Source organism: Coloeus monedula, assembly GCF_965178545.1.
Source record: "Coloeus monedula genome assembly, chromosome: 9".
In the NCBI taxonomy this organism is placed as follows: domain Eukaryota; kingdom Metazoa; phylum Chordata; class Aves; order Passeriformes; family Corvidae; genus Coloeus; species Coloeus monedula.
In genome coordinates this window covers 1,801,456-1,819,598 of record NC_138789.1, presented here as the reverse complement: position 1 = coordinate 1,819,598, position 18,143 = coordinate 1,801,456, and the positions used below count along the sequence as shown (strand labels likewise).

At 45.2% G+C, this 18,143-nt stretch overlaps 3 protein-coding genes across 3 annotated transcripts in view; 2 read left to right on the top strand and 1 right to left on the bottom strand.

Moving 5' to 3' along the window:
* The first annotated feature begins 1,332 nt into the window (after nt 1-1,332).
* Nucleotides 1,333-7,069, top strand: CACYBP (calcyclin binding protein). Its single transcript, XM_082286752.1, has 6 exons — nt 1,333-1,504; nt 2,048-2,240; nt 2,896-2,992; nt 3,532-3,631; nt 4,952-5,046; nt 6,750-7,069. Exons 1-6 carry the CDS (start codon nt 1,484-1,486, stop codon nt 6,907-6,909), a joined length of 666 nt encoding a protein of 221 aa, XP_082142878.1. The 5' UTR covers nt 1,333-1,483; the 3' UTR covers nt 6,910-7,069.
* A 1,213-nt stretch (nt 7,070-8,282) lies between these two features.
* On the bottom strand, nt 8,283-11,119 carry MRPS14 (mitochondrial ribosomal protein S14). Its single transcript, XM_082286751.1, has 3 exons — nt 10,832-11,119; nt 10,078-10,236; nt 8,283-8,783 (listed from the first exon to the last, which is right to left on the bottom strand). The coding sequence occupies exons 1-3, from the start codon at nt 10,874-10,876 to the stop codon at nt 8,601-8,603; spliced, it is 387 nt and encodes a 128-aa protein (XP_082142877.1). The 5' UTR covers nt 10,877-11,119; the 3' UTR covers nt 8,283-8,600.
* A 302-nt stretch (nt 11,120-11,421) lies between these two features.
* The window catches only part of TNN (tenascin N), a gene marked incomplete at its 3' end in the record, with an annotated part of 39,738 nt that continues 33,016 nt past the window's right edge, over nt 11,422-18,143 (top strand). The window contains 1 exon segment of the mRNA XM_082286966.1: nt 11,422-11,635.

The window sequence follows — 18,143 nt, the reverse complement described above, 5'->3', positions numbered from 1 at the left end:
GGGGTTATAGAAACGTTTTTTTGTTGGTGCTCACTGCGCTGATTAAGTAACACTGTCAACAGTCATATTTTTCTTTTGATGAAGAAAAGGCTTAGAAGAGAATCTTGGTACAGCATATTTTTACATGCATATAGCCAAATATTCTGTAAATAAAATCTACATTTTCCTTGTAAATGGTTTGGTAACTAAGTCTCTTACTCACAAAGTCACTCCCAGAGTACACATTGTGACATTACAGGTCAGCAACAATTTCCCAACTTAAACTCTGGGTTTGTTGTAGAAAGCTTATTATGCATTAGTTGCGGGGGTCTCCCTCTGCGGGGGTGTGTGTTGAGGGCACTGTGCCATCCACCCAACTTCTGTTGGATTTGGTTGTTTTTTAATTGATGAAATCTTAGAACTTGAAAGCTTAAATCCTACTGGAGTTGATCCTGGAGGTCTTTTCCAACCTTAATAACAATGAAAATGAGGAGCAAACACAGAACAAGGCACTCAGTTTATAAGCCCATCTTCCTTTAAAGGGCGGGAACACAGATTTGTTCCCCTTTGATCACTATTATCTCCACCACATGAGCCTGATATTCTTTGCCTGAAGAAGGAAAACAACACTTTATTTTGCAAAATTATTCGAGGACTTTGATGGCCAAGAGCTCAGAGGCATCCACCGTAAAACGAGGGGGAGAATTCTGATCGCCAAAGTAAAACCCAGCCCGGGTCCGCCCCAGCCCTCCGAACCCCTTACACTGAGCGGCCCACCACCCCCTCAGAGCCCGGAGGATGGCAAAGATCCTGATCCCACCCATCCCTCAGAGCCCGGAGGGTGGCAAAGCTCCTGATCCCACCCATCCCTCAGAGCCCAGAGGGTGGCAAAGCTCCTGGTCCCGCCTATCCCTCAGAGCCCGGCAGGGGGAGAAGCTCCTGATCTCGTCTATCCCTCAGAGCCCGCGGGGAGGGAAAGCTCCTGGTCCTGCCCGTCCCTCAGAGCCCGGCGGGGGGAGAAGCTGATCCCGCCCGTCCCTCAGAGCCCGGAGGGTGGCAAAGCTCCTGATCCCACCCATCCCTCAGAGCTCGGAGGGTGGCAAAGCTCCTGATCCCACCCATCCCTCAGAACCCGGAGGGTGGCAAAGCTCCTGATCCCACCCATCCCTCAGAACCCGGAGGGTGGCAAAGCTCCTGATCCCACCCATCCCTCAGAATCCGGAGGGTGGCAAAGTTCCTGGTCCCGCCCATTCCTCAGAGCCCGGGAGGCGGGAAAGCTCCCGGTCCCGCCCGTCCCTCAGAGCCCGGGGGACGGGAAAGCTCCCGGTCCCGCCTGTCCCTCAGAGCCCAGCGGGGAGAGGAGCTCCTGGTCCCGCCCGTCCCTCAGAGCCCGGGAGGCGGGAAAGCTCCCGGTCCCTCCTCCTCAGGGTGGGGTCGGCGGGACCGGTGGCGGCGCGTCACTTCCTGCGGCCGGAAGGTTCCAGAGGTTCCGCGGGGAGCCGCCATGGCCGTGGTGCGGGAGGAGGTGAGGCGATTCCCGGCGTTGCCCCCCGGGCGCTGGCGGGGCCCTGTGCGAGGGGCAGCGGTGTGGCCCCGGTTGGGAGGCGGGGGCGGGGAGCCGTCAGTCCCCGCTTTCGCTGAGGGGGTCTCCCCGTGCGGCGGTGCGTGTTGAGGGAGCTGTGCCATCCGCCCAGCTTCTCTTGGTTTCTGTTGGTTTTTAACTTATGAAGACTTAGACACTGAAAGTTTAAATCTTGTCTGAATTGATGATCTTGGAGGTCTTTTCCAGGCTTGTGCTCTGAGATGGTCCTGGTTGAGCAGGGGGGGTTGCACCTTTCTAGCCCGACCCATTCTGTGAATTAAGATGCTGTGGCTGTATATATCTACAGGAGTGGTCAGGGGGTGAGGAAGGGATGATTCCGTGCTTAACTGGTTGTAGTGGGAAACTGAACTACTGACCTGATAAAGCTGAAACTCCAGCATCTGGAACACTTGGAATTGTCATAAAAAGCTGTGAGCACAAAGAATATATCTAATATATACGTGTGATCCTTTGTTTTTGAGCCAGTTGCAGAAAGATTTGGAAGAGGTTAAAGAACTGCTCACGAACACCACTAGGAAGCGGGTGCGTGATGTCCTTGTGGCAGAGAAACACAAGCTGGAGCTGGAAATCAAGAATCAGCCTCCGCCGAAGCCAAAAGATGTGACAGAGGAAGAAAAGTCATCGCTGGGAGGGTACACAGTGAAAATAAACAACTATGGTAGGTTTGTTTTTCTAGAGCTCCAGCATCGCTCTGAAGAGATGGCAAGGTGGCATTACTGGGAGTTAGAGTTGCTACTTAGCATCACAGTGAAGCCTTAAGTGTTTATTCCACACTGGAGATGCCACTTTAAAAGCTACTGCATGCTTATCTTGCCATCCAAACCCCAGCATGCATTGATTGCGTTTGCGTGGTAGAGTTTGGTGGAATGCATTAAGTATCCTTGCTGTACCAACTGGTATTTTTCCGTTGCTTAGTGTTTAGCAGGAATGAAAGAGTAAGCTTTGGCTTCTCTGCTCGCCATGTAGGTGAGAGGAGAGGGAATTGCTCAAGATGCAGGGTGTAGGGGAAGAAGTGGGTCAAGGAAACTGCAGCAGGAGCAAACAACTGGCTCTGACTTCCCCTGCACAGCCAGGGTTGCTCTCTTTTGACGTCAGCTGATACAAGGGTTTTCTCAGCATTTGCAGGGATTAGGGAACAGGGCTACATGGGGGGACCTCCTTTTGCTTTCAAGTTATTTCTAAATAATTCATGTTTTCCCTTTATTGCACTGAAAATTGTTTGAGTAAGGCAAAGATGCTAGTCATTTTAGGGGGCTTTGTGGGGGAAGCTTATGAAGGAAAGGGAGAACTTTATCTCTTTTATTCACTTCCAGGTTGGGATCAGTCAGATAAGTTTGTTAAGATTTACATCTCTTTAAATGGTGTCCAGAAGCTTCCAGCTGAGAATGTGCAGGTGAATTTCACAGAGAGGTGAGTTCATCTTGTACCACAACAAGAACACTTAAATGCAGGACTGTTGCATCAGCCTTTTTTTTCTCCACTCCCTTTTTTCAAACTTCAAACTGTATTAACTTTTAGTAGCACTTGAGGGTATCAGGGTGTTTTCATTTTAGAGGTGCACCTCACCATGCTTGACATGGCACATAGTGTTAGCCCTGGGTATTTGTGGTGATAGAACTGAGGTGTACATTAAGGAAATTTGTTTTTCCAAGGTTATAGGGGATCATTGAGGTAGAAAGGATCCTAAAGAACTTGATTTGTTGTGAAGTCTGGATTGGTCCTTTTAATTTCTCTGTCAGAATTGAACTGAACATTTTTAGAGCCCTGGGAATAAAGTAATTCAAGCCTGTCGGCCTTGAGGTACTACCAGAGTAGTACCAGAATAGTAGTTCTTGTACTTTCCCAAGAAGTACACCTGCTTTCCTATAAAATACACCCACTAAAGGGTTTTCAGACCATATAACAATTGGGGTATTTGTGCCTTTCCTCCCTTCACTTCCTGGGTCCAGGTCATTTGATCTGCTAGTGAAGAATCTGAATGGGAAGAACTACACCATGACCTTCAACAACCTCCTGAAGCCCATCTCTGTGGAAGGCAGCTCTAGAAAGGTCAGTGCACCTCGTCTGTTAGAGGTAATTTAGGGCCCTCACGAAGTACCACGTTCATTGCCTGACTAGTTCAGGAGACTCAGTTCTAACGTTCAGTCCCTCTCTTCTGCTGCTAAGTCTCTGCACTGTGAACATGAGTCTTACTAATCTGTGATTGTCATAACTGCGGAATTAGTCTCTGGAATCCTATTTCAGGAGATCATGTCTGGATATTGTGAGCTTTTTTTAATAGCTCACCAACAGGATTTCAGAAATAATTAAGCAGAAAATACCACCAAGCATTCATTTGCATCTTTGTGCTTTTAAATACCTCTGAGAAATTCTTTGCGATTCTAAGAGATTTGTCAGCAGACTGAAATCTTGGGAAGCTTAAATAGGCTTAATTCCCAAAGCAAAGTCTGGAACCTGCTCTGCCTTGGTAATGGTGTTGCTCCAGAACTGAACACTGGTATGGTGGTTTAACCCTAGCAGGAGGTTAATTTTCTAAGAGAAAAAATTAACTATCCTAGCCAAAAGCAGGACAACTAGTCCCATTTTACTGCTGCTGGCTGGTGCTACCCATACTCCGCTACTTGTGGCACCTTTCCAGGCTTAGAGATGTGTCACATACCTCCTGTGAGTTCTGTATTGTACGTAGTGACATCAGATGCGAAGAACTACTGGTTCAGTTGGAAATTGGCCTAAAATGAGTACAGAGTGAAATTAAACCTGCTGAAATAAACGAGAGTGATGCTGTGGTGATTTTTAACATGGTGTGAAAGTGAGCAGTGGTCATGTACTTGTTAAGCCAAGCTAAAGCTGCAGTAGACCCTTGTCTGCTGTGGCACACAGGAGTTCTTTGTGAAATTTAGGTCAGGGTTGCAAGTAAACAGGCTTTGTAACTTGCAGATGTGTTGTGAGATTAAGCAATGCCCTAAAACTAGCTTCTTATCCTTGGAGAAATAAATTGGAGGAGCCTCTACCTGAACTCGGTATGCTTGGAGAAGTCTAATAAATACAGTCAGTCTTTACCAGGCAGTTCTGGGTACTTGGGCATCCTTTGTATCACTGAATGGTGTTCCTGCAGCACTTTACATTCTTCTGTATTGGTACTGTGGGCCTGTGCTAGCATTACACTAACCACATATATAAATTGTCCACAGGGAAGTTAACAGTTGTACCTGGAGGCTGAGTACATGCTATAATTTCAGTATGCTACATAATAATGGATAGCTGAGAGAAATGTTTCAGGAATTTGTGAGTCTGGAAAAGGTTTATGTTGTGAGCTAACCTTATTTATTTTGGCTGGCATCCCTTCATGCCTTGCTGTTCACCATACAGATAAAGACAGACATGGTCCTTGTGATGTGTAAGAAGAAGCGGGAGGAAAAATGGGATTGTCTCACTCAAGTGGAAAAAGAAAGCAAAGAGAAAGAGTAAGTGTCTTTTCAACCCTCCATCTTGTTTTCCATTTCTTGTTCTCTGTGTTGTTTTAGGACTATTGGGAGAGATCTGTGCCAACTGTGCAGTTATTCTGGGGATTGTTGGTCTGGGGGACAGGCCCTGAGATGTTTGAGGATCGTTAGGCTGGGATTTGTTTTGGTACTTGTAGGACTGTAAGTGGAAGAAACACACTCTGAGTAGCTGTTTTATTGCTAATGATGAAGGCTGCATCATAGGACATATGATAGGGAAGACCTGCAGTGAGAATTCTAAAGGGAATCAACCAATTAAAGATTCATTTGCATTTTGATGGCTGCATTCATGGCAAAAACTGCATTAGTGAGGTGACTGTTTTTAGATAAAGTGTGTATTGTATAGAAATACATGGATATATCCCCTGCAGCTCTACTGGTCAAAGTAATCATTGTCACCTGTGTGTGAAGTGCCTGCACAAAAATCCCAGCCTGCTTTTGGCAAAACAGGTCTTTGTTTACTTAGATGATTATCCAAAGTCTCAAGCCAGTTTGTAACACTCCAAGTGCTTGGGAGCAGCAGGCAGCTTAGACATACACAGGTATGAGGGTGGTAAATGACAGCAGGAGACACCTGGGGACAAGAGACTTTCTAAAATATATATATATAGAAGTATATAATATAATGATTTCATGTTATTTTACATGTACAGCTACCTTGAAGCATGAAAACACTATTGAGAATGTTATCCCTGCCAACAACAATTCATTTTGTGTATGTTTTTAGGGTGTTTTGCTAAAACTGATTAGCCATAAGTACGTGAATTTAGGGCATAACAACCTTCTCCACTGAAATGGCCTCACAGGAGATTTAGGAGGAAGTGACTTGACAATTAATGCAGTTATCTGGAGGGACAGGATCACTTGGTTAAACCTGTATCTTGTGCAGAGAATTCCTGAAGATTTTCTGTTTGTCAAATGAACGGCTCCAGAAATGCTGGTCCCAGTCAGGGTCCGTGCAGCCGATGGTTAGCCCTGAGCACGAGGAAATTGCTCCCTCTGCTGATCTGTTTTCATCTGCTCTGTTTTTGAGCTAGACTGCACTAGGAACCACCTACAGGATTTTGGGAAATGGGATAAAGAGGACTTTTGCCAGAGGGCATTACATATAGTCGGGTCACACGGGCCATGTCCTCCACGGGTGCTGACTGCAGGTGGCACTGTTTGTCACCTGAGAAAATCGCTTTGAAATGCAATGTGTTACAAAGTCAGTTAACTTCTGGAGATCATCTGAAAAATGGGAAGCAGAAAAGAAGCCTTTTGCGTTACGAATGTGGTCTCTCCAAAAAGCTTGATGTGGTCATTTCTCGCTTTTTATTCACTTGTCACATAACACAAGGCAGGTACTGGCACTTCCTGTGTCTGTTGTATTTCACTTCTGCTTCCTACAGTTAATTTTGAGCAGTGCTTCCAGGATCATGTTTACTGCAAAATGCTTCCCATCAAAATACTGTCCCACCCCATGGGACATCTCTAGGTATACTACTCAACTTGCACTTGGTTTAAGGGTGCTTCTTAGGATTCTTCCTATTTGGAAACTGACTGAGACAGCCGTATCTAAAGACTTTGTCAAAGCAAAAGTCCTGTTACCAGGATGCTTCAAACAAATAGCAGCATTTAAGTCTGTTGGGTGTACCTGACCTTCTCATGTATCCGTCTTGCAGGAAGGCTGCCTATGACACCGCAGATCCTAGTGAAGGGCTTATGAACATTTTAAAAAAGATGTACGCGGAAGGGGACGATGAGATGAAGCGCACCATCAATAAGGCCTGGGTTGAAAGCAGAGAAAAGCAGTACAAAGGGGACATACCAATGGATATCTGAAAGTACTCTAAGGGCCGCCTTAAAACTGATCTTCCATGTGAGACACGCTGTGCTGCAAAGATCATCGTTTACATAACCTTCTTCCAAGCAAAGACAGTCATTTTCCATTTCAGGTTGGAGAAAATATTTAAATAAAATAGCTTATAAAGCATTTCCGTCAGTCAAGTGGTTCAGCATTTCCTGAGGAGTGAAGCTTAGGGTATATGTCCTTACCCCTCCTTGAAAAAGCATTTCAGATGAGTGGGGAGTGCTGTGAGACTGAGAACAGAGTGCAAAAGTAAAGGAATCTTAAACTAGGATGGGTCAAGGCTTCTGTTGCCACTGGCAGCTTTTACCCGTGTGGTTGCTGGGGCTAGTGTCATGCTCACTTCACCAGGTGTAGCTTTTTGATTAAATATGGGAAAGTGCTGAACTGTAAAGCATGTCACAAAGGGAGAACTGCTGAAGAAAGCAGAACCACATCCTAAGCACTTGATAGTTAAGCAGAAACAATATGGTGTTAATCATGTGGTATTCAAATTTAATAATTATTTTCAGAAACTATTACTGTCTAGTATTACTATTAACTTTGGAAGTCAAAGTGCTTGTGCCAGCTGGGAGCATCCTGGATGTCTCTGAGATGGCATCAGTCAGGATGCAGTTATCAGCAGGAGCAGTGAGCTGTGATGCTGGACAGGGAGCTTGCCCTGGCTCTAGCAGAGTAAAGCAGGAAACGAGGATTAAGCTCTACTTTCTCCATTGACTTCAAAAGGGTTTTAAGGTAAGAGAGTAAGAAGTATATTAAGATGGCTTATCCACCAAAACATGGCTCAGCTGGGTGTGATGGATTGCTGTCAGTTTGCTGCTGCTGCTATTTGGCCTTTTTATTGCCACCTCCCAGCCCCATGCTGGGGAGGGGGACAGAGCAGCCACTGCCCCCCTTTACTGCACTGCTTTGAAGAAGAGTACAGGGCAAACGTGACCTTAGCAGCAAGCTTGTTGTTAATTGTGTCCTTCCTGCCACCTCCTGTGTCTCCTGAGGACAGATTTGTTGTTACCTATGAATCAAAGAAGCCACTACTCTCCTGTTAGGGTCTGGACTAGGGCTTCCTTGCTACCTTGTTCTTGAAGCATTGGATCAAGCGCTGCACTACGAACAGGAGAAATACCAGCACAGTTTCTAACAGGTCCTTTAGCCACTTCATCTGCTCATTAATATGTATTTAGTTTGCATAGCAAGAGCATCTAAACTTGAGGCCATGTTTTATTCCTACTCTGTGCTTGCCCTTGTTCATGGAAGAATACCACTTTGCCCTGTTGTGCAGTTTTGTTTTTACCCAAGTTACCGTGATGAACTTACCGTACGGTGGCAAAAAAAAAAATGCTTCTACATGCCTTGTGCTGTATGTCTTTATTTCTAATGTTGCCCATACCACAAACCTCAGCTTAGTTCTGCAACCATCACGTAGTGACTTTTTTCTCACAATCAAACTGCCTCTCACACAGACCAGTTCAGTGCAGTTGTGCTGCTGCTTGTCAGCTGATACCAGCTCTAATCCAGTGAGTTTAATGAATCAGCACAACTTCTCACCCTTCCCTTATTAGTTTGACATTGGTGCTGGATTCCGTGGCAGGACAGTCCTGCTTTAATAGCACACACAAATGAGCCTGGTTTGTTTCTTCTGCCTGAATGCACATCCACGTGGTGATTATTACCACATGGCTCTCTGTACACCGCACATCTGAGCATGGTCAGCAAAGTGGCGGAAAACAATTCTGCTGAGCCTCCAGCGCCGCTTAACCCCTCGTGGGCGGGACGTCAGGACACACCTGTTCCGGATCCTCACGGGGCAGCTGTCCCGGGGCAGGGCGGCAATCTCCTTATCAGCCACTTCCTACAACAAAAGACCACAGCACAAGAGTTTATCTGTGTTCCCCAGGATTCAGAGGGGCCTTACTGCCAGACCTCAAAATCCAGACGTAGAATAGGTACCATCACAAGCTTCTCTACCACCTCATGAATTTGCTATTTAATTGGGAACTTTTCACCTCTCTTCCTCACTCAGCCCTTTCTTTCTGGGCATTGCAACAGTGAATGTAAACGGATCCACATGGAGGCCCCCAAATTAATCTTATTACACAGACAAAACAATCTCAAGCTGCTAATTATAACCAGTCAAATCAGCTTGTCTCTATCCTTGTTGCAAGGTGGGCTAGCCCTCTAAGAGACCCAAAATTTAACCTTATTACAGACTGAATAACTTCAAGCCAGGAATTATAGTCAAAAACCCACTTGGCTTTCTCCTTGCTGTGGGGTAGGCTAGTCCTTTCAGATGAGCTGAATTTAAATATATGTTGTTTATTCACTGCCTCCAAGGTTGTATGCTTTGATGTCAGTAAAAGGGATCTCATATAGGGGGCTTTGGAAGGTGTTACAGGATTTTCTTTGGGGCTTTTTTCTGTATTTCTTGGTTTTGCCTCGTAAGGACATCTAGCACCAGTCAAATTTGCCCAGAGAACGGTAAAGTCAATATATACAAACAAATTAATACACTTTCTCTCCTAGGATGTGTAAGTATCATGCCCAGATCAAATACACACAGGAATAATCTGATACTTGCAAATGTTTTTGGTGCTTAGTAAGGCAGACTGAATGCAAGGCAGTGAATTTTTAAGAACAGTTTTAACACCAAATCTCATGCAGGTTTCACACACAGCTCAGGCAGGAAGTAAAATTAAATATTTTTAATTGAACAGATTAGTGGTTTTGGCTGGATCAGGCTTTCAGATTTTTAAATAAGAAAAAAAATCTGGAGTTTATTTATTATTCTGTATTACTGGAAGTAAAGAAAATTTGTGAATGTATGTTAGGGGCAGTGGGGGGGGAGGTGGGGAGTGTGACTTCACTGTATTGTTACAAGAAGCACTGGTTTCAAAAAACCCCACACCCCAATGTGCACAACCTCCAGTCAGCTGACTGTGCTGTTGTAAACACCCCCAAAAGGCTGAGGTCACTACGAATATGCCATGATTCTGTGCCTGTGAGCTAGGGAAACACAACACCTGCGACCCGGGACAGCCGTCTGGATCGCTGAAGTGACGGCCGTGGGCCTGAGCACGCCACAGCAGCAAGAGCCACGTGTGGGCTCACGCTCCGGCTGGGCGCAGCCGTGGAGCGGCTGCCGGTACCTGCAGCTCCCTGGGAAGGATGGAGTTCTTCCGGATGGCGTTGATCCGCAGCCTCTCATCCGCGTGCTCATATGCCATCTTCCTCCTCTTGACGTCCCGCAGCATCCTCCAGTCCACGTAGTAGCTCCGCACCTGCCTTGGGCAGGGCGAGGGAAGAACCTGTTAAAGAAATGAAACTTGTGATACCTGCCTGTTGCACATAGTTTGCCCTGGTCACGTATGAATTGTTATTTCCATAAAGCATGGAATATTGTGAATTGGAAGGGACCCACAAGTATCATCAAGTTCAATACCTGGCCCCAACACGGCCCCCACAATCCCACCCTGTGCCTGAGAGTGTTGTCCAAACACTCTTTGAGCTCTGGCAGCCTCGAGGCTGTGCCCATTGCCGGGGGAGCCCGGTCAGTGCCCCACCACCCTCTGGGGAAAGAACCTTTTCCTGATATCCAGCCGCTCCCTCGGGTCCTGTTACTCGTCACAGAGAGCAAAGATCGGTGCCGCCCCTCGTGAGGAAGATGTAGGCAGCGATGAGGTGTAAAAAGTGTAATATGTGATCCAGAAGCTTAACGATGCCGGGAGACACAAAGAGCCCCAAGCTACACCGGACCCGAGGGGCCGGGGCCGAGCCCGCAGCGGTCAAACACTACCCGGATCTCCCCTGCGCGTTCCCCGGCGCCTCGGCCGGGCGGACGGGGCCCCAGAGAGACACAGGGAAGCAGGGTAGGAGGAATGGAAGGGAAGGAGTCGGTCTGACCTGCCGAGCCGCCCTCAGCGCCCAGCACAGCGCGGCCGCCGCCATCTTGTCGCTGCGCCGCGCGTGCGCCCAGTCCCGGCGGGCGAGGGCCCTCAGGCCGCTCCGCCTCCGTCCCGCTGCATTCCCGATGTGCTCGGGATTTCCAACGCTCTGCGGCTGGAAATGGGGCAAGAGCCCCACCCGCCTCGGAGGGCTGTGCTGTGTGTATCTCAGAGGCGATGGCAGGGCTCGCCGGCACCACCCGTCAGTAAAGGCAGCTGAATCTGCCACGGAAACGTCAGGGGCCGCCTTGGGTAAAGCAAAGGTATCCCAGGTTGAAGGGGAACGGCTGTAAAAATAACAGGGAAGGTTGTCCCAATAGGAGAATTGACGCAGAGGCATCGTCCCTCCGCTGTGGGGTCCCTGTCTGGAAGAGCACGTCCTGACCACTTGTCCTGCTGCGGGACAGAGATCTGCCAGCAGCTCCACTAAAGGCTGGGCTAGTTCTGCTTCTTAGGGGTTTTTTGCTTGTTTATCACCCAGGACTGTTCCTAAATTCCTAAATTTATACCTGTGGTTTGCAGGGGTTTTTTTCCACTTACGAATTTTGAACCATAGAATATCCTGAATTGGAAGGGAGCCATAAGGATCATCGAGTTCAACTCCTGGCCCTGCACAGGACAACTCCAAGAACTCCACCATGTGCCTGAGAGCATTGTCCAAACTCCGGCAGACTTGGTGCTGTGACCACTTCCCTAGGGAGCATATCCCAGTGCCCCACCAGCCTCTAGGGGAAGAAACTTTTGCTAATATCCAAATCTTCGGGTAAGTTACAGCCCTTTGCAGACAACACTGAATAATCATAATCCCAAACAGAGAAGAACAAATGGGGAATTCTGCATCCATTGTTCTTGTTCAGTGGGGGAAACTGTCCTGTTTCAATAACTGGAACTTTGCTTAGGTAGAGTGTAAAATATGTCTATGTCCTGATTTCAGGAAGAACATGCATCAAGGTTTTGATGTTGAATTCATAGTTTTGATTAAACTTTCTGTTTGTATCAGCTCATTGGCTACATTCAAAAAGTCATTTAAAAGAAGCTGTCTCTCTCAGTTTGTCAAGCTGTTTGTTGTCTGTGTGCTAATTGTTTTACTTAGATGTTTGGTGTATTATACTGCTCCAGAAGTATGTAATAATCTGGAAGAAGTGGCCAGGTTGGCAGGCTAATCAAATTTTATTATCTATGCTACAGTCAGCAGCTTTCCTAGGAACTTACCCACTGGGGCTGATGGTAGTCAGCGGAAAGAGGCCATTTTTGGTGCTGATGAAGTTGTTAATTCTTCACAGACTGTTCAGTTTCTGTCAGCCCAGGTGTTAACTACCCTGAAGGTGTCTGTCCTACATATATGCCCAGCTGAAACCACTAATACTTATTCACACAGCAATAACCTACAAATTCAAAGCTGTTTTCTCTTCTCCTTGCTTTATATGGGTCTTATGAGCCACAGAGAGGTGAGATGCTGGTTATTGCCCTCGTTTCCTAACTCCTTCTTCTTCCTTCATCCCCTGAGAAACCAAAAGTCTGCTCTTAAACTTGTGTGAGGGTCTGTCTATGGAGGGGAAACTGCAGCAGCAGAAAGGGCTCAGCATGCCCAGCCTGTGGGCTGCAACCCTCTGTGAGCATCCCATTCAAAACCTGGGCTGTTTGTGACCGTGTTTCCTGACGATGAGCTGTGCTGATGCCATGGCTGGCTTGGAAGTAGCTTTCTGCTGTTAGCAAGGGGAGCATTTCAAGCTTTATTCTCTGATGTAATTGTCTATAACTTGCTATTTTTCTAGCTTTCCAGATGGTAAAGTTAATTTGGTAGGATATCAGCAGAGCAGATAAAATAGATGTGATCAAAGGGGATTTGGATGTTACAGCATGCATTCTTATCTACAGTATTTTGTATCACTTCCCCTTTTGTGTTTATTAGATGGTCCAGATGTGGGAGGAACTGGTGAGAATGGGAAGGACTATTTCTTCAGTCAGGGCTGACTCCCTCACTTGCTCAACAGCATCACCTGTGTGATTGGCACTTCCCCAGCTGAGACTGGCAAGGATTAATGATGCGTGTTGATATCCCTCAGGCTGCTGCCATCTTCAGCTCCCTCAGCACAGCGTCTGGTTGCAGTAAATCGAAGGAACTGTCCAGAATCTGAGGGTTTGTCAGCTAAAAACTGGGCTCAGTAATGCACCTGGCTAAATAAGTGTGTGGGTAGTTCTTGAGGGATTTTTGAAAGTATTGTGCTGAATAAATGTAGTGTTTATCTGCTGCTGAGTTCAACATATTTTTCTAAGTTTTTATTTTCTGATGTACTCCACCTGAATTTCTCATCATTAATACTACAAATGTGCTTGTTAATACAGCAGTCTCAGTAACAATCCTGTGATGCTTGCAGACAGATGTATAGAGCTGGAGAGGCTTTCTGGCTTTTGACTAGTAGCAGAGCATAAAACAAGTGGGAAGCGTTTATTCCTGCTGATGGGCAAGAAGACTACTGAGCAGGGGAATCATTGTCAAGCCCAGCGTGCTCCTTAGGTGGTTTGTAAGAGGGAAACGCCCCGAGGCCTCTATTGGTTCCTTTCGTCTGCTCCATGGGTTCTTAAATTCACTGCAGGGACTGCTGCTGATTTGCAGCTGGAGTGGGGAAGAGGAGAGGATTTGGTCACTTTTTGGCGTGCTCAGATTACCTTTGCAAGTGGTGCCTGCATCAGAAGGGCTCTGAACCAGGCAGTTGAAAGTACTTAACAGGTAAGAGAGAAGTATTTTTATTTCATTTGAGGTTCCCGTTGTTTGTCCTGAGGGAAAAACTCAGTTTGTCTCTGACTTCTTAGAGCAGATACTCTCCAAGGATTTTGAAGCTTTACACAAACATCAATAACCCTGTATTATGGGCATGTGTGATTTTTACAAAATGTACAGGAGTATTTAATGGGGTTTTTTAAGCGCATTTTGAAGGGCTTAGGCTTTCCTAGGTTATCTCCTCCAACCATATAAAAACTACGTGTCTGCTCATATAAATGGGAGTTTTGCCTTTGCATCTAATGGAGGTAGGGTTTAACCTAGAAGGGTTTCTTTTTAGAGTACTTGTTCCTAATAATTTGCATTTTAGGCTCTAATTTCTGTGTGACAGTAGATGCTTTAAAAGCCCTTCTTTTGTTGTGAGATCGTGCTGGAATTTGACCACACACATCTTATAATTGTAACAGGCACTCTTCAGTAATTGCTCAGTATTTTCTCATCCAGAGGCCCTTCCTGTGCCTTCTTGTGCACCTTCTCACAGACTCGGGGCTGAAAGCCAGTAGAAGTTAGAATAAAGGGTAATGGCTCTAACTGACAGAGCATAGGGTTAGATCAGATATTAGGAAGAAATTCTTCCCTGGGAGGGTGGGCAGGCCCTGGCACAGGGTGCCCAGAGCAGCTGTGGCTGCCCCATCCCTGAAGTGTTCAAGGCTGGGTTGGACGGGGCTTGGAGGAACCTGGTCTAGTGGAAGGTGTCCCTGCCCATGGCAGGGGTCTGGAACCAGAGGGTCTTTTAGGTCCCTTCCACCCTAAACCATTCCAGGATTCTATGAGTCTTAAGTTTTTAGCACCTAAAATGAAATTTATCACTATTTTCATAATAAAAGTACCCTATTGATTATCTTATTTATAATAAAAATGTCAGTCATTGGATAAGTAAAATCAATCCAATACAGGAGTTAAAAAATGTTTGAGCTTTGCAGGCAGCAGAACAAAGATTTGCTTCAGGAAAGACTGACTTAAACTGAAAGCTACTGACTGAAGAGAAGGGAGCTAGGTAACTTACAACAAAGTGCATGTTTATAGTAATGAGAAAATAGGCTGTTAAACCTCTCTGCACATGAGTATGTAGGGTTTTGAAAGCAATCTCTCGTGCACATATGAACAGTTAATACACCTTGCTTATCAGATCTTGCAGAAGAATTACCATGAAAGAAAATATAAATAAAAGAATGAATCCAGAAGCACAGTATCTCTCTGGGTGATTATAATTCTGGGTTTTTATTAATTATTTTGAGTAATCCCAAACTTGTATAGTGGAAAGTAGGTTCATTCAGTCTGGTAAAAAAAAAAAAAAAAAAAAGGGGAGATACCTGCAAAAGAAACAATCTTCCCAAGCTAATGATTGCATTTTTTGTTGGCAGTCATTGGTTGCAATAATTGCAAGCATTAATTTAATGAAGATTGCATAATACTGAAAACAGAGTGCTGGCTGGCTTATTACAGGAGCTGCATGGAATGGATTCTGTGCCCAATCCCAGAGAAATGCAGATCTGATGCACAGCTTTCTAAGGCAGCTGAGGTTTGGAACAGTAGAGCAGTTTTATCACAGAAAATAAAGGCAAATAATCCAGTTGGTTAAACTAAATTATACTTATGCAAAGTATATACTTACGTAAAACTAGTAACCTGTCTCAGCCAAATACTTCGGCAAGAAAAATATGTAAAACTGAAGGAAAATGGGCTGGACATCTTAGTGTCTGAGTAGCAGTATCATCATTTTGTGCTCGTTTTGAGCCCCCACTTTATTTTTGCCTGACTGCCAACAAAGGCTAAGAGCCCCCAATGACTGAGTTGTGCTCTTGGGTGCACTAACTCATGTTGTTCTTTATTGCTAAAAGCATTGCAAGATGTAAGGAGCATGACTGCTTTCCAACTTAGTGAGGGATGAGCTGGTTTATCACCTTCTGTGCTGCTACATCTGCTGCTGTGTCTGAGCACACAGCTTTGCCATGTGCTCTGCAGGTGCCTTTGCTTCTCTCCACAGGCTGCTGCCACACACTCCCCTGCTCCTGCGTTGTCATGTCCATGCTTTAAACAGAATTCAGCGGTCAGTATCCATTTGAGGGCAGAGCTTATGATGAACACTGATCACCGGTAATGCTTGTGTCTCCTCAGACTAAAAGTGTTGGTCAGACAGGCCTGTTGCTGTTCTTGTAGAGAGTTATTGAAGTGATGGCTGTTTGGAGATCAGCAGTGCTTCTGTGAACTTGCAAAGGGCTTTTTGACATGCCTTCTAGTATTTGTCATTCCTTTTATGTTCCTCAAGAAACCTCCCTGGCTTTAGGATGCTTGAACGTGCCAGTTTTCTAACTAGGTAATTAGGGATCTGCTAGTTCTCCTGTCTCTAGTGCTGTGATACACGTGGCAGTTCCATTCTAGCTTTAGCATGCAGAAGGCTGTGCTCAAAAAAATCACACTCTGTATTTCCCTTGGTACTCAAAAAGCTCGGGTCTCAAACTTGCCCCATGGCTCCTTTCACCACACCTCATTTTATTCTGGCTATCTTGCTTTAATGTGTGTTGCTTCTCGTGTTGTGTTGTATAACTCTGTGGCTTGGATATGTGCATAGTCAACTCTGCCCCATTTCTCAGTCTTAGAATTCTCTCTTCTGCAACCATGGAGCTGCCCTAGACCTGCATTTCCTTCATCTGTGACTCCAAGTCCCTCTTTCTCTCCTGAATTCTATCTCCATGTCATGTATACATAGAAGGCCTATACCCTGAATCTTCAAGCACTGAGCAGTAGGATGGAAAAAGACTTGTAGAGTTAGATTGTTGGAATCTTTCACACAAATATTCCACTTTCTCTCCAGCTTTGATCGTCCCATACTTTCCTCTGCAGTAATTGAAAAGATGTGAACAGGGTTTCTTTCATCCCTTCCCTTAGGAGAATATTCTGTGCCTGGTAGATCTGACTATCAGGCATTCTTTCCTAAATCAGTCCTTTCCCTAATCTGCTGTTACTGCCAGTTGTATGTATGACATTATATTCTCCACAAAAAGTCAGTTAAACCCATTCTTTTTAACGGCAGGGAAAAAAATCTCTTTATTATATGATGAGGAAGCCAGAAAAGTTGTTCTCTTTCATTATGCTTGACAGAAATGCTTGTGTCCAGGGGTTTTTCCTCTGAAATGATCTCTGAGCCCAGGAAAATATGAGCTCAATTTGTGGTTCCAGTGAAGCCCTAATTAGTCATGACATTATGTTACAACCCAGAATGCTATTAATCACTAGGTGCTGAGCAAAGGGATTTTGTGCATGCATCTGTCTGTTTGGGGACCTCATCTCCAGGGGTTTGGAAGTAAACCCCACAAAACCAAGCTTTGGGGCTTTCCTGCAGTGGACTGTGATGAGAGTCTGTAGAATTTAGACGCAAGTTTGTTCAAAGCTTTGAAGCAATCTCATATGATTTGATTTGTTTCAGAAGTCTGCAGAGGAGAAAAAGAAAGGTGTAGCTAGTTTCTGTGTCTCTTTGAGGGAGAGGATGGGTCGAGGTGGGAAAGCTGCATCTTTGGTCAGAAACAGGCATCTGCAAGCCAAGAGGGAGAGATGGGGAAGGAGCCCTGCGTTCACAAAGCAAGGTACTTGTTCCCCTCCATTTCACTTAATATACATTAAATGCAGATAAGTGCTGAATGGAAGTGGAAAACCGAAGGAAACAAATTACTGCTTGGGTATAAGCAGCAGTGATGACTCCCTTATTTTATGGATAGAATCATAGAATTTTTAAGCTTGGAAAAGCCTCTAAGACCATTGAGTTCAACCATTGACCCAGTGTTGCCAAGCTCTTCACTAACCCATATCCAAGTGCCATATGTACATGTCTTTTAAATCCATCCAGGGGTGGTGATTCCACTGCTCCCTGTGTGAGTTTACCCTTTCAGTAAAGAAATCTTTTTCCTAATACCTAATCCAAATATGACATAAGGGTATCAGGTAAGGAATTGTAGACTGAATCTTGAAATCCATACCTTGTTTTTACTGGTGTCTGCGATTATCTTGCTTGAAGAGAGATGCACCAAAGTGACCTGCAAAACAGATATAAGTGGGTGATGTAGGGTTTGTTTGGTTTTTAGCAACCAAAGCCTCATGTTTCTGGGCAGGAAGGACACCTTCTTTAACTGTGCTGCCAATGGGAGGTACTAATCTAATGGCAGGGATGTTTCCAAAGGTTTGGCAGACATTTAGGTGATACAAGGATGTTTCACAGAAACAGATAATTTTTATTGTAAGGGTTGTACAAATTATTATAATAGAGTGTTATCTGAGTCCAGATGTGCTATTACTGTGGACACATATTGGCCAAGTGCTTTCTAGTTATCACATTACCTAATTTAGCACTTAAATAAATTTTTTCCCCTTCTGCTTGTGCAATGAATAACACAACTGCTTAGTAAGTCACATGTGGTGGCATTTTGAATTTGCATCCTGTGGTGTGAAATTCTAAGTTTTTAACCAAATATATATATATCACCTTCTGTACAGA

Coding starts and splice junctions, on each gene's coding strand:
- MRPS14 (XM_082286751.1), bottom strand. CDS start 10,876: ATGGCGGCGGCCGCGCTGTGCTGGGCGCTGAGGGCGGCTCGGCAG. Junction 10,237..10,831: donor CGCTGAGGGCGGCTCGGCAG/GTCAGACCGACT, acceptor TTTCTTTAACAG/GTTCTTCCCTCGCCCTGCCC. Junction 8,784..10,077: donor TCCTTCCCAGGGAGCTGCAG/GTACCGGCAGCC, acceptor CTTTTGTTGTAG/GAAGTGGCTGATAAGGAGAT.
- CACYBP (XM_082286752.1), top strand. CDS start 1,484: ATGGCCGTGGTGCGGGAGGAG. Junction 2,993..3,531: donor CAGGTGAATTTCACAGAGAG/GTGAGTTCATCT, acceptor TCCTGGGTCCAG/GTCATTTGATCTGCTAGTGA. Junction 5,047..6,749: donor AAAGAAAGCAAAGAGAAAGA/GTAAGTGTCTTT, acceptor TCCGTCTTGCAG/GAAGGCTGCCTATGACACCG.